Raw genomic sequence first — 15,957 nt, forward strand, 5'->3', positions numbered from 1 at the left:
CTTTTCTTTCTTTATTTTTTTTTTTTTTTTTTTTTTTTCTCATGGCGAGGAGAAAAAAAGGGATGCACATGGAAAAATGGCAAAAAAAAAAAAAAAAAAAAAAAAAGAAACGAAAACGTCAGGGAGGCAGTTACATCCACCTGGCTCTGCAGAGCACCACCATTTTCCTGACCTTCTTATGCGGGTCCACGGACGCGATGGACAAGTACCACTTAATCTGCAAAGGGGGAGGGGGAAAAGAAAGACGCAATGGTTAGGGGAACAACATATTGTGAGCCATGTAATATATAAGATGGCGAGACATATCACGTGGGGGAACAAAACGCAGATGGAAGCCCCCCACATTGGAGAAGCACTTACGTCCTGGATGACATCATAGGGTAGAAAAGACTTGTAGTTTAAAAAAGAAATGACATAAAAAATGCAGGCGCACTGATACCTAGCCAAAGGCAGAGGAACAGATACGATTAATTTGAGCAGGCTCTTCACCAGACGGCATTTGTACGACAATAAAAATTGGACATTCTCCTCAAGAGTGCCTTTCGGCGGCGCTCCTCTGACGGATGACCCATCCCGGGACCCCCAAATCTGCCCCTCATGCGCCAACACGAAATTGAAAAGGTTCATTATGAGATAGAGAAGGCGCAAGGCCAGCACCAAAAGTAGTGATACCACTTCCCTACCAATTAGCTGCTCACCCATAACTTCATGGCCTCCCCCTCTATTACCTGTGCCGTGCACCCCATCACCAAACAAAACACGAACGAGCTCCGTGTTACTCCGCAACACCCCGTTAATGTACCTCTTGTTGCTGCTTCTGTACTCCCCTTTGCTTATAAAAAAATTCGAAAATTTACCTATTCCTTTCAGGATGCATATCTCCATGACGTTATAATATTTCTGCAGTGCCTCTTCCATGGGTGTGTGTAGCAGCACAATGGACGCCAAGTGGATTAAGCAGAGGTACCTGCAGTTATACTTTAGTATCCTATTCTCTTTCCGTTCTTGTAAAAAGGACAGGAAGTCTCTACCTTTGGAAGAATGCCCATCTGCTACATCTCCCCTACGTGGATAACTACCACCTTCTTCTTCTTCCACCTCTTCACAAGACGCATCCACATTGATGATCATTCCTGGTGAGATAGAATAGGACATGTGTTCATCTGATTTGTTCTCTCTTTTCACTTGGTCCATTGTCTCAGTGCCAACCACTACCGATTTCGAAATGCCCTTGTCGCTCTCCTCATAACAGAACAAATAGCTGCTCAGTTTTTCCAAAAAGGTTAGCGTCTTCTCATCCCTTCTGATAACGTCAAAGGGGAGAGAATAATAAAAGGAGAACTTTTCCCTCTCCATGAACCAAATGAATTCCGAAATGGAAATAAATTTTTCAGTCACATCAACCAAGTACACATAATTATACAAGGTACAAATAAAGTTCAACAAATTTTCTCTACACAAGGTCAGGAAAGCATCGCTGGGTTTAAACGACACACAGTTGTAATTCTCTTCGCTTAACAAAAGCCTTGTGTTTATGTTATGAATGATTGAGTAGACGTGGCTATATATGTGTGAAGGGTACAGGTAGAAATGCCATATCAACATGTGCTTAAATTTGTGCTCAGGAAGTGAAGCACTTGCTACGCTGTTGCATACGAGATGCAGATTTTCCTCTAACGCTTCTTCTGAGCTATGCTTCAACAGGTGGATGGTCAAATCGTAATTGAGGGAGAAATGCTGCACGAAGAAATGGAGGAAGTAGCGGCGAAGGAAAAAGTTTCCCTCGTCTCTGTCCCTACTGTTGCTGTTCTCTCCAATCTCTTCGCCACCCCCATTGGACGACTGACCCCCTGCTAAGCGCATCACCCCTTTCAAATTGGCTACCCTGATTGTTCCCTCTTCGTTGGGGCAAAAGTTTACAAACTTCAGCTCGCCTGGACTGGACCCCTCCCGATTGTCACCCTTCAAATACCTTCTATCTAGTAAGCGAATTTCAATCCGCTTCGAACTCCCTTCTTCTCCCCAGCTATGTTTATTATTACCTTTACTGTAAAATATTTTGGAAATCTCGGGGTCCTCTTCGCCAAAGTAAATATAATCTAACAGATAGAACAACTCGCTTGATGGGTCCCATGTAGGGGCTTCGAAAAGTTTGTTCAGAAGGGGGACCAGTGGGGATTTACCTACCATGGGTGGTTTTTCCCCCATGGAATCAGCAGCTACGGCTGCTACTGATCCTCCCTTTGCACCTTTTTCCCACCTCCGTATAAACGCCTCATACGTCGCTGCGAACAGGTCGATGAAGCGCTTAAAAGATAGTGCACCACTTAACGTTATCGCAATGTCGTCGACCAAATCAAATGGGGCTAAAATAAAATTCACCATTTTGTGAATGCCATTCCAGTTATGCACGAGGATGCTTACAATCTGTAGAGCGCATTTATGCACACTTTCCAAATTGGCACGATCTAGGTGGAGAAGACAATCTCCTACAATGTTGTCATCCCCAAAAGGGACTTCCCCCTCCCCTTCCTTGAAATGCTCCCTACCCTTATCGCCTAAAAATTTCGAAACGGATTCTTGTGACGGGCGTGTACTTGCATTCTTCCCGCTTCTCGTAAGATCCTCCCAATAGGTGCCCTTTCCATTTGAGTTTTTCTCACAGGTGTTAACGCGGTTGGATGAGCAGCTCTCCAGGGGCAGATTAAATAAAAAAATGTACATGCACAATTTTAATAATTTCTGCATATGGTCTATTCCTATTTGTGTGTAGATGGACAGGAGGGCAGGTAGGAAAAGCAACAAAAGAGGGTTCATTAGACGTGAGGAGAATTTCTCCCCACCAAAATTGTTCAAGTGATAAGTCTCTTCAATGCTTCCTCCAAACATACCATCCTTATCGTACATGCACAAGTGTGCATCCCCACCAACGCACAAATCAATCAACCTTTCAAGAAACTCTTTCTTCTTCGCATCACTCATGGTGATAAATATATGATTCAAATTTTTCTTTACTTTCTGATATAGGTAACTAACCAGGGCGGGCATTTCTGCATCCCTTTCTTTCTCCGTTTTTCCCTTCCAATCTTCACAAATTGTATGACTTGTTAAGGTGATTTTTAAAATGTATAACAAAGTGTCCGTCTCGAACACGTTTAAATTGGTACACGTGTTGCTACCTGAGAGACATTTCATGGGACTCATTTGGGAATGTTGAACAATGCCATCTTCCCCCCCCGTTTTGGTAATTTCACCCCTCGCATGTAAATTTGTCACTTCGTTTATTCGAATGAAGTTTTTCAAATTGTGCAGGTAGGTCCCGTAATAACTCAACTCTTCATTGCTATTCATTATTCGAATGCATTTCAGATTATCTACTTCGTTGTGTCCCTGGTGTTGTTCCTCCCCTGTTGACATGTCTCTTGAGAGGATGCTCCTGACGACTGCCTCCTCGTACAGATAATTTATACACAGTTCCATCACTTCCATATTGTTCACAAGAAGATGTGCTTTGCAGAGTTCCTTTTTTACCTTGTCTTGTTTGTTCTTATCATGTGGTGACTCATCTGAACCTTCGAACCCTCCACTTCTCTGCATAGCCTTTTCACATGTCTTGTAAATTTGCCAATAGGCTAAACTGATTATGTAGGACAGATAAAACGATGTGATGTCTTCCCTATTTGTGTGTTCACACATGGTAATCTTAAACGATTGGCTTGCACATGTTGTTTCTTTCTTTTCCTGTGTTGATTTACCCCCCAATTTTTTTTTTTTTTTTTTTTTCACCCTCCATTTCGTATAACTTCTTTAGTGTTGCCCCATGTTTGGAATCCACAAGGAGGCATTTCACCTGGACGCTCTTCCATTTCAGCGTCTCTTCAATAGGCCCTCCACCGAAGCGAACAAGTTCAGCCAAGACACCACCGGGGGTCATTCCTGAATGGGGATTACACTCATACATTTGTGGAGATAATTCCACATCAGCTTTGCCATTCTTCTCATTGTGTGGCCAGATAGGGTCACTTCCTGTGGTGCCTTCTTCCTCCTTCAAGAGGAGAAACTTGTCCTTCATCTCCTCAATGGGGTGGTAAAAATTCTTCAGAACAAAGGAAGCCACATTCATGGAAATGAATAAGAGGTCGGAAATGTCAACCTGGTACATCTCCCTCAAAAGGGATATGTACAATTCCAACTCTTCATTCTTTACGAAGTGGAACTTTAGCAGTAGGAAGCATATGTTCATCAGCAAAGTGTTTAGGTAGCTGCTAATCTGCTCATACTTGTATTTTATGATTTTACTTACTAAGGTGAGAAAAAAGAGCAGGTCGTTTTTTTTATATTCTTTACATGCTCGCACAATATTTTCATTGTTTAGTTTCATGTCTTCGGTGAACTGATGGTGATTCTCAATGATGCTCCTTCTCCACTCTTCTACATTCTTAAGGATGTGGTCCTCCCGCTGGTCGAGGAGATCGCGCCCGCGGTTGTCCACCACATGGAACTTTACGTTTTCCCCTGGGTGCATTCCGATCACGTAGAAGAAGAGCATAATCGCTTGCTGGTACAGGGTGTCGTCATTCGTTACGTTGCCCATCACGTTACCAGCTGCATCGTTCGCTGAGCTACCAACTGCGTCGTGCTCTGTGCCGCTCCCCCCCACAGCAGACCCCCCATGCATGCACACAAAGCTCTGAAGGATGCCAAAGAGGTGTAGACCCGCATCGTGGTACGAGTGAAAAAAAGGTTCCCGCCCCATGTTCAGCATCTCTCCGATTAGGCATATTTCCTTCAAAAAGCTGATCCCCTTGGCCACTATTTCTTCCACTTTGGCGCTTTTGCTCATCACGTTGTTTATAAAGCTGAGATAGGTCGCGACGAGGTTCCACTTGCCTTTGACCTTCGCATTGCGTGCAGTGAGTAAATTTTGCTCATCTTGTTCTGTCTGTCCATCTTGCACCTCTTCAGCGTTTGCCCCATCAGGAGGCGTCCCTTCCCCCATCAGCTTGTGTACCAGGTAGTAGCACTCGTGGAGCATCGGCTTAAGGGTCGTCTCCAGGACGTACAGGAAGACGTAGGTGCTCCCTTGTGATATGGAGACGAGGATTTTTTCTATTACGGGAAATTTATTCAGTTTTATTTTGTTCCTTTTTCTTTGTCTCTCCTTCCTCTCCTTCATTTTGTCGATTTGGTTTTTTTCCCTTATGATGGACAGGATGTTCTTGTCGCTTCCGATGGTGCACTCGCTGCGGTCTTTGGGGGCGCTCGCGCAACTTCCTTCGCTACTCCTGCTGCGGTTGCTGCGACTGCTGCGGCCACTTCCCGAGTTAGAAGAATCAGACAAATTTGCAATTTCATCTAAGTGGAATAGCTGTGCCAAGGTGGGACGCTCAGTGGAGGATGCCCTCAGAGGGGGTTCAACTGGGGCCGCTACAGCGGGCTCCGCTTCACCTGAAAGCTGTTGTAAAGGTGGCCTGTTCCCCACACACAGTCTCTTATGCAGAATGAGAAAATTGTTCAACTTGCGAAACAGTCCTGAAAAGTGCACATCAAATAAGGACTGCCTGAGCTGCTCATCCTGTTCTTCATTTATAATTTTGAAGAAAAGCAAAAGTATTTTTACAAAATAGGTAGCCATTTTATCTGAAGCATCACTGTCAATGCACTCCAATTCGATGAGTCCTGTGATGGTCGAGATGAACTCTGAGCAACATACACTACCATAGAATGGTGCACATACTTCAAGAGTCTCTTTTATATTTTGTAAATTCTTTTCATTTATTTCATCATCTTGTGTGTTATACAGTTCCTCCAGGATGCTCATTATTACGTGGTTCCCCAACCTCTTGTTTGACTTAAGGCACTTGTAAAAGGCTTTCTGTAGGTCCTCCTCAGTGATGCTATCGTACCTGGCTTCGCTGTTTACAAATTCTATTGGGAAGTAATAAAAGGCGATGTCGATGACTGATTTGAGGTACTGTGTTTCTTTGTGCAGGGTAAAGAGTGCACCTGGGTTTCGTTCCTGTGTGTCATTCATTTCCTCCTCTTCGTCGTCCGCCTCTTTGTCGTCCTCCTCCTTCTGCCCCCCCTTCTGCACCCCGTCCTCATGCGTTATGTACCCACTGCACAGAACCTGTATAATGTCGAACAGAACTAAAATGTTTCTAGGGTCCGACTCATTCTCGAGCTGCACCTGGATTTTGTCAATGAAGTTTGGAATGGCTACCATCTCGGTTCTAAACTCCTGCAAGGATATTAAAATGATGCGGTAACAATTCAGCCTTATGTTTTGCAGGTAGCTAGGGGCATGAATATGCTTAAATAGACTCTTCATTATCTTATACACAACACAGGCTTTTTTTTCTTTCTCCATTTCTTCCTCACATTCATCGTCCTCGTCTTCATCTTCGTCCTCCTCGTTATCACGTTGGAAGCCACCGCGCTCCTCATAATCGTCTTCCTCTTCTGCAGAGGCATCCGAATGGTAGAGTCCCCCGTTTTCCTTAAAAGTGGAATATGCTTCGTACTGGCTCCAATCATCCTTGTCACCGCCCGCATCGGCAACCCCATTTGGATGGTCACCCTTATCGACTTGACCAGACAGGTCGCCCCCCCCTGATGGGTGCTTTTTCTCCTTCCCACGCCTCGAACTGAATAAAACTCTATACGTTCTCTTCACGTCGCAGGAAAATTTCATCCCCTTCAAAATGTCCCTGTACCTCTCAAACATAATTAATATAAATCTGGTGACCCCATTGATGCAATGCCAGTCTTCAATTAACTTAATATAAAAAAGCACAAGGCATTCGATGTACTCTGTGTCTAACTCCACCACATTGATCTGTTCAAACAGGTCGGAAATTAAATTCACTGCAGACCCTCTCTTTAAATTTTCATTACAGAATAGGAATTTCTTGAGGGCACATATTATTTGTGTTAGTGTGCCATGTATGTTTTCCCTTTGTGTGTGATTTATCTTCATCAGGTCGATTAACTGCTTTACAATATCGGCTCTAATTTTGTTCACTTCCTTATCCTTCTTCCGCTCGTACATTAACTCCACTTTCTTTTCCTGGTTATAGCGAAACATCACCTTCTCGGGGGACACATATTCCTCCACGAGGGTCTCCACAACGGACTCAACTTTGACCTGTCCTTCGTCCATCTTGCTTTGGCACAGGAGCGGGGACAAAAGCAGTGGGTCGCTCAACTGACGTGCACCACTTTCCCGGGCCGCTTCAAGAAGAGCCAGTTAAGAATTTCAAGGGGGAAAAAACAACATGTGGGCTTAGACACATGCCCTGTCTTCGTCCACTTTCCCTGGTGTGTTTTTCTTTTTAAATCCACCCCTTTGCGTCGTTCATTTGGGATAAAAAACGAGGCGGCACCTTTTCACTTCCTATGAGTGGGCAACTGAGTGACCTCACCGCAGGAATGATATGCATAAGGTTGTGCTAAACAGAATACCTACTCTCCCCGCTTGCGCATCCTTATGCAGTGAGACTACAAAGGGGAAGGCGCAGAAATGGGCTCTTGCATGAGGGAAAAAGTATGCACAGCAGAACAACGCGCTTGTTTTTTTTCCTGCCTCGTTTAGGCGTCACTGTTCTATATAAATATGCCTCCCCAAAAAAAAAAAAAAAATACACAACAAAATTTCACAAAAGTGAAGAAACGGCGAAAGCACAAACTTTAGAACCCCTTTTAAAAAAATGAAACAAAAAAATGGATGCAGTGCTTTTTCTAAAGTGGTAGATACATTTCATGGTAGACTATTTTATTTTATTTTTTTTTTTTTTTTTACCCTTCCACGTGTTATAGTGTACCCCCCGCCTTTGCCTTGTCGGCCACGAGGTAGGTGATGTATGCTGTGTGCTGCCCGACGCCACACGGCCCTCGCTCGTTCGTCATTGAGAAAGGTTACAATTATATTGACCTCGATACAATGGTAAGCAAATTGTTAACATGTGCGTGAAGAGATCTTCCTGCCCCTTTTTTTCCGCCTTTTTCTTTTTTTTTACGCACTGTTTGTTGTTCAACCCTATGGAGTAAATCCATGACATGTTCATGCATTTACTTTTTTTTCCCACCCCCCCCTTCTCCAATCGCTACACCACTCTCTGTTGTGCCTCCTCTTCTCTTCAACGCTTAGAGTTTCCTTTCCTCCTTTGTGCATCCACACTGTCGACCTGCGGTGAATAAATTCAGTAGCAGAGTGATCATAACCATGACCCTTTCGCTTGCGCTAGGTACATGGGCTAGAATTCCCACAACCACCCCATAGGTGTCCCTCAAATGTACGCAAGTGTGCACCAGTGATAGTCAACTTATATGTTACACACAGAAGGGGTAAAGCTGGATGAGAGGTCATCCCTCCCCTCGTGCGAAAAAGCTCTCAAGGACTGAGTATACACCCGGATGAAGGGCACAAAAAAGGGAAATTACAATTTTTTTTTTTTGTGTGTGTGTGTTATGTAACCAACGAGAAGACTTACCCCCTCCCCTGAGTTATGAATTAACGCCTCGCTGCTTTCCCTTCAGTTCAAGACATCACCCATTTTTTATGTAGCCACGAGAGTGGTGCTCTCTGCTTGGACGTGGCGCTTTGTTCTGTGCAAAGCCGCCCATGAGCCAGTGGCGAGCACTTTTCGTTGGGGCCTAAACTGGTTGGGAGTTCCAGCTGGGCGAACTCCGCGTCAAATTAGCGGCACGTGTCTCGTCCCCTGCGAAAGGGCCAGCGCTTCCCCCCTTATTATGAGGACCGCACCGCCCCATCATGGCCAAGCGCATCGAGGGGGAGATCAAAAACATCATTGGGGACATTTACGTGTCGACGATCCTAATTAGCAGCAGCAGAATTGCAAAGAGAGAAGTGGCCCTGTTTTTAGGTATAAGCCTAAACGACCTGTTCCAGCCCTTCGGATGTTCCAACCACTTGGTGAATGACAAAAATGAACAAGTAGACCTAACCCTAAGTGGAGCTGTAAACATAAATTACTTAAACAAAAATAATGTCATATGCCAAAAGACAATAGAGTACGAGAAAATTAAGCTGCAATTTGTTAACCTTGAAGAATACATAGATGTGAAATTGGATTCATTGGACCGGCTCCTAATTGACACCATTTCTCACAATGAGCCTGATTACACAGACATATACAATGAAAGAAATTTAAGTGCTTATTTTGAGAAGAATAATGAAGACGGTGCAGAGCAGAGTGAAGACCATTTGAACTACATTTGTGCAAACTCGAATGCGTTAGCACCTGATGTGAAAAAAGAAGTTTTGAGGAAGCCCCCGGGGGGGGGAGGCTTCCCCTCTCACAGTGTGTACAGGCAAAGGGCGGGAGGACCAACCTTTTCTCCCGCGCACACACAATATGCTGCACATGCCGCACATGCCCCACATGCTACATCTACCACGCCCGCACTTGGACCCTGCACAGACAGGAAAGAATCCCTGTCGAACGTGCACAAATATAACGCCTTCTTCGTTCCGTGGTTTAGGACCTACTTTAAGACGGCCTGGAAGTACACACACATGTTTAGCGACAGCTCCTGTACCCCCCTAGGACTCATATACATTGGCAGCACCAGGGACGAAAACATAATTGATACATACAAAAGCATGATGCAGAAGGATTTAAAAAAGGAAAATGTGAATATACATAAACACATTCCCAAGTGCATAATTCTCCTTCACATCTCGAGCAACCACGATGATGACATAGAAACTGATGTGCAGAAATTGTTTGTAAAAATTCAATCCACCTTCCCCAACTTCAAATGCCATTTGCTTATTATCAAGGCCCATCGATTTTTGAATACGTGTGTGGGAGGAGGAGGAGGGGAGGAATTTGTACATGAGGCTGATACTGATAAGGGGCAGCATTTAGACGGTGTTGAATCTGTGCCTAGTGTGAGACGACACCCTTCTGATGATGAGCTAAACAGACAACGCTGTGAACAGCAAGGAGAGGCTAAAGTGAAAGAAAACTCCACCCAGCAGCTGTACTCCAAGGAAAGCGTCCTGGGGGATGAACGCTTATTATCCTACACGGAAATTAACTCCGTAAGGAAGAACAAGAACAAATTTTGTTCGCAAAAAAAACCTCACCATGTTCGATTAAATAGTATACAGGAGTTATATGCTGAAAACTTGGGTAGCCATTTTAATGACTCTGTTCAGGATGGAATAAAAGCGGCCACAAGCAATATCGAAATTGAGGAAATGAAAAAAGTGAAAAGAAATTTTTCCAATCATATGAGTTGTGTTTATGATTACATTTTGTCAGATGAAATTATATACATAAGTAAGAACGACCCTTTACATTTGGACGAAGATTATTTCTGCTGCTGCCTTGACCATGTAGATATTGTCTCCTTAAAAATGTTTTTTCATAACTTTGTGCAAATTTGTGTAATACCCTACATCAGCACAATGACCTACGACATCAACCACCTCATTTTGAAGAATCGGAAAACGTTAAGAAATCAGTTGAAGTTCATGTGGAAGAGAACAAAATTAAATTTTAGTTCAACTGATGCTGCTTTGTTGGTCGCCGAACAGACAGGCAGTGCTTTTCTCAATGCCACGCAAAATGTACTGGCGCACAGTATTGACCCCATAGGTGGGAGCAACGCTCTTCCTGGTAAGTACGCCCTGGAGGAAGAAAAAACTGCCCTTGGCGAAGACCAACAGAAAAGCATTCCAACCGACTATGCGTCAGTGCAAAGGAGCGCAAGTGGGGATTCGTCGAAGATGGGGGGAGGGCCCGATGTCCTCGTCGCAAGTGGAGCAGTTAACGCGGTTAACACCGCTAGTATGGCTAGCATGGCTAATACATGTAACAGCGGCAACACGGTTGACGTCTCTCCCATGGGGGAAGCGAAGAGCTACAAGAAGGAACCCCTGGAGTGGCTGTACAAAACCCTCAGCGATATCTACTTCATCCTGGGTGAGTACGAATTAGCCTACAACACACTAAAATTTTGCATCAACGAATTTAAGCATGAAAAATTGTATTTCTACTTAGGAAATATTTACAAACTTACGAGCCTTTCCATTTTCAGCATGGATGGCCAAGTGAACAAAAAGGATTCCCTGTACTACCTCGACCTCAGCTACCAAATGTTTTCAAAATGTCAACACCTCAACTACATGTTTATTTGCTCCATATTAAATTATTATTTGTCTCTTATTCATGATGAGAAGAATGAGGCATCGGTAAACATTTTAATAAACGCCAATGTGGATTTTACCTACCTGGACGAGAAACTCATTGAGGAAGGAAGACCCGTGGGGGGAGAAGGCAGACCCACCAAATTGTCCTTCCAAATTAACAATATAAGGTCTGGACTACTCCTAGAGCAAATAACCTACAGTTACAAGAAAAGGAAAAAAAAAAAAAAAAAAAAAAAAGGTGCACAATGTAGTAACGCATTGATCGGCATCATAAGCCCAGGAAATGAACAAGCCACCAATTCAGTTCATAAGAGTGATGAAGGTCTTGATGTGGACGGCTCTCAACGGGACATCACTACGATGGGAGAGCACCACCTGAACAGGCCATCTGAACATGCGCAAAAGCATGTGAGTGATGATAATATAACTTCTGGGGGAGCCCAACTGGGGGGCACATCACAGGAAGGCAATCAATCCCGTCACCCCTCGTTTGGACAAAGTTATAATGGACTTCAATACGAAGGGAATGAAAACAAAAGTGAGCACTCCCACCAGCGAAGACAAACCGTCGAGACGTTCACCAGCTCAGATGATTATGAGGAGGAGAGTCACCAAAGTGTAGGTCGAAAAAATCGCAGTGTACAAAATGCCCTCCTGCAAGATGACCAAGATGAGCAAATTGTTCAAAAAAAAAACGATTACAAGTGTAGGAAGTACCTATTCGAAATGACCCTGGCAGGACACACATTCAACAAATGTGGATTTAAGAAATTGGCCCTGTTTTGTTACTCCAAGGTTTTAAAAAAATATGAAAAAAAAAAAATGAAACACATTTATGAGCACTTGCATTTTATGATGGCTCGCCAAGCATTCAGTATCAATTTGTACTACGAGGCACTCAACCACTACATCTGCATTTTGAATTCCATCGCCAAGAGCTTCGAACAGTCCTACGTCCTGAATGGACATGTAGATCTGTACTGTGCCTCACCGGATAAAGAAATTAACTTCATTAGGGAGTTTGCCTACGTGTACAAAATTTATGTGGACCGAGTTTTGAACAGGTTCTTCAGGAGGATGAGGGATCGGGGTGCCCAGCAAGGAACACACGAGGGTAATCAAATGGATTCAATGGACGACTCGATGGGCGAACCGCATCAAGCTTCATCAAACCAAACCTCACACAACCATACGTCGCCAAACCGAATGATGTACTTCCAGGAGGACAACGAACAAAACATAATAAAACCCCTCAACCTCCGAATCCCCCTCCTACACATAAGGGACGATGAAGGTTGCTTCTTAAACTCCATTCATGTAACCAAAACTAACATTTATACATACCAAAACAGAATCGAAACTAACTTCTTCAACATCATCAAGGAGTGTCTGTTTAAAATGAAAACGTATGACACGACAATTGATGACCTGTACACCATCATGGCCAAGGAGTTTAATAATTTATCTGTATCGAATCTTCACGAGCTGAATTACCTCCACGTCACATGTAAGAAATTTATAAATAGTGTTTTCAACGATTGTATTGAGTGTTCTTCGTGCGAGTTTCCCTTTTGTGATGGTGAATCTTCCGCGGGGGCTACCTGTACTGAAGGCAAGACGCATAACAACGCCATGTACACGCCAGGGGACACACCCATCATCAAGTCGATCAACACAACCCCATTCCTAAGCTCAAGCAGCAAAGAATGCTTCACCACGTACGTGCGCGAACTAAAGAAAAAATTTACCAACTGCCTCCCCCTCATGCAGTCTGTAGGAGGGAAAAATATATATCAGAGGTCCGCAACCAAAGAGGAAACAATGGTAAACACCAAGTTCGTTCAGTACGCTTCGAAGGGGGAGTACATATTTGTCACTTTTAAGTTGGTGAATCCTCTGCACACGAAGGTGGAATGCCAGGGTGCTCACATCTGCGCGCACTACCATAACGAAGGCATGAATAGCGACATCGAGGTTGAGAAGAGGGTAATAATTTTGGAGGCCAGGGAGACCAGGGTGTTCACTCTCTTCCTGCGCCCGCAGAAGAGGGGCTTGCTGTTCATTTCAGGTAAGAGCGAGAGGAGGGCCAGTTTAAAAAAGAGGCTGTGTGAATTGGTGATTAGTGAGAAGGACGTATTCGCGTGTGCCTCTGAATGACACGCATGTCACTTCTCAATCTGTTCCTCTCACATCCGCATACCGCCCACTTGCACCCTGCTTAGGAATAACGTGGCACCTGTTTGGCCTCGTCAAGGTACACCAGAACTTCTTCGCACATGGCATGAAGAAATTAAACAAAAAGTTCGACCGCATGCACACCATCAAGTACGACGAAGTGTACAACTGCGATGGTAAGGAGGATAAAAAGCAAAGTGTAAAGAAGCTCAACAAGGAAATTAACTCATACACTTGGTCTAGCAACATAGGAATGCCAGAAGGGAACAGCTCAGACAAAATGAAGCAGTACGAGGTGGACAACAGACTGCTCCTCTACATCTACGACAACACATATCATTTCTCCTTCCAATTTGAAAACATCCGTTCGGGGGAGAAGCGAGACGTCAACAACTACGAGGTAGATTTTGTGGAGCTTCTGGAAGGTGAACAGTTTGAGATGGTCCTCACAGCTGTTAACCATTCAACCATGCCAGTGAACTACCTAAGTTTGTGCATAACCCCGTCCAGCCTTTTCAACTGCTATAAGGTAGTACATAACGAAGAGGAGTACCTACTTGGGGAACCTCCAAATGTACAACGTATGCTACACCATGATGAGGGAAAGCACGAACATACGTGTGGAGCGTTCCCTCAAGAGAAGAACGCACAGGTGGAGGAAAAATTGCACCCAAATGAACTGAACTCCAAGAGGACAAGGCTCTCCATAGTTGCCGACCTGTATACTGAAGAGGCACTACGTGAAGACACCAATGTGTTTAGACAAAAATTTAAAAACAAACAAATTCAGCACATAAAGATCAGTGGAGATATTTTCCCAAATGACGTTTTTTACCTGCACGTTCAGGTAAAATCGAACTGTACAGGGATGCACAAATGTATGATAACAGCTTTGTGTAAACATAAAAATGAAGAGATTAAAGTGGGAGGAGATGACACACGCATGAAGAAGAAAAAAGAAAGTTCCCTAAGTTATCCAGAAATGTTTATCGAGAGAAAGGAAAAATGTTTTTTATTTCTAAGGCTGTTGCATGTCGTTCCTTTGGTCAGGCTAAGTACATACATCCTTAACCCTTGCCATGGTCCAAATTCGTTCATTTATTTCTTCATGCACAACTTGTGCAGGAGTGATATTTACATGAACAATATACTTTTGGAGCGTGAGAAAGGACCTCCTTCTCTCACCCATGAAAAGGGTCCTCTTCAAAAAAAAGAAGATATGCATGCCAGTTCGACCTTCACCAATTTGATTACCGTGCATGCGTCCGATTTTGTGTACCTGAGAAGAGGAGAAAAATCCACGGCGCTTCTCTGCGCTAGGGGAGCTTCTCCAAACGTAGCATTGAACGTGTCGCGAAACACCCCGCAGAATGCAGCCCCTGTCGCTGTCCACATGAACTGGGTTGTGAAGGATGGAACACACACCCGCAAGGGATACATGAAAAAGGAAATCCACTTCCCCACCGATATAGTAACCCTCTCAGTGGATCAAACGAATAGAGATATTTACCTGAATGATCAAAAGGAAAAAAATTTTAAAATAGCGATCAACATTCAGAACAACTCAGGAGAAGACCTTACTAATTTTTATGTGCAAGCTCAAGAGGTGAACTCCATGAATTCAGCTCTCTCCATGGACTGTTACGATAATGAAGAGGGACATGAGTTGGAAGTTCCCTTGTTGGACGTTCCCGAGGCGGGTGTCGATGCGGGGGAGAATGTGGACATACGCAGCTGCCCAAATGAGTTGGGGGTCTTCCAAATCGATCAGATGTTGGAGAACAAAGGCGGATGTGATGGGGTCATCCCCCAATGTGGTATGGACGAAACAAAAGGACAAGCGAGCGTCCCTCATTTCTCCTACCAGTCCGCGCTTAACGACGAAATAAGTATTGCACAGAACAGCGTCACGCGCAAAATCAAGTTGTACAGTTACAACCCTATAAGTGCAAGCTACCGATGGGATGGTAATTTTGAGGTAAGCATGTCAACGGGGTTACTTGAAACCAGCTGTCTCCAGGATGAGGTGAATGGGGATAGCGAATCTTTCAACGAAGGGGTCGCCGAAAGGAACGACATGATATTCGAGGCAGCTAACTCGATGGAAAAAAGAAACCGCTGCACGGATAAAATAACCAGGAGGTTCCACCAAACCGTACGGGATAACACATACGTGCAAATCAACAACTGCGAAAACGACCTCCAATGCATCCCATTGGGCAGAAATCTCTCATCAACAAAAGTGCCAAAGCAGAAAGACACAGGAAGAAGGGCCCTCTCATTAAGCGGCTTTCTCTTCATGGGAATTGTCCAACGGTATATAAAAAGATTGAAAAAAGGAAAAAGCAAAAAATTATATTTTAATGTCCTCTTTACTAGGGAGGGAATCTACAACATAAATAAATTTCATGTTGTTTTCGAAGTGCATAATCAGACGTTCATGGTGCAGCCGCTTAATCAATTAATTGTTCAGGTGCACCGGTGAGGATAGAAAATTGGTCTTGTGCGGTTGCGCAGAAAAGTTTTTTTTTTCCCTTCATTTGGGTAGCATCCATCGGCCGTACACCCTGAATGAACTGTGTATTCGTACGTCTTTGCGT

The 15,957-nt window shown here is 44.0% G+C and overlaps 3 protein-coding genes across 3 annotated transcripts; 1 reads left to right on the forward strand and 2 right to left on the reverse strand.

The window, feature by feature from the left end:
* Positions 1-130: 130 nt before the first annotated feature.
* Positions 131-3,696, reverse strand: AK88_01505 (uncharacterized protein; the record flags this gene model as incomplete). The annotated part of the gene is made up of 2 exons (XM_012479140.1): positions 131-217; positions 361-3,696. The coding sequence occupies 2 exons, from the start codon at positions 3,694-3,696 to the stop codon at positions 131-133; spliced, it is 3,423 nt and encodes a 1,140-aa protein (XP_012334563.1).
* Positions 3,697-3,751: 55 nt separating this feature from the next.
* AK88_01506 (uncharacterized protein) lies at positions 3,752-7,162 on the reverse strand (the record flags this gene model as incomplete). The annotated part of the gene is made up of 1 exon (XM_012479141.1): positions 3,752-7,162. One exon carries the CDS (start codon positions 7,160-7,162, stop codon positions 3,752-3,754), a length of 3,411 nt encoding a protein of 1,136 aa, XP_012334564.1.
* A 1,611-nt stretch (positions 7,163-8,773) lies between these two features.
* AK88_01507 (uncharacterized protein) lies at positions 8,774-15,842 on the forward strand (the record flags this gene model as incomplete). The annotated part of the gene is made up of 2 exons (XM_012479142.1): positions 8,774-13,250; positions 13,405-15,842. The coding sequence occupies 2 exons, from the start codon at positions 8,774-8,776 to the stop codon at positions 15,840-15,842; spliced, it is 6,915 nt and encodes a 2,304-aa protein (XP_012334565.1).
* Positions 15,843-15,957: the final 115 nt, after the last annotated feature.

The sequence above is a fragment of the Plasmodium fragile genome (genome assembly GCF_000956335.1).
Source record: "Plasmodium fragile strain nilgiri unplaced genomic scaffold supercont1.13, whole genome shotgun sequence".
Lineage (NCBI taxonomy): Eukaryota > Apicomplexa > Aconoidasida > Haemosporida > Plasmodiidae > Plasmodium > Plasmodium fragile.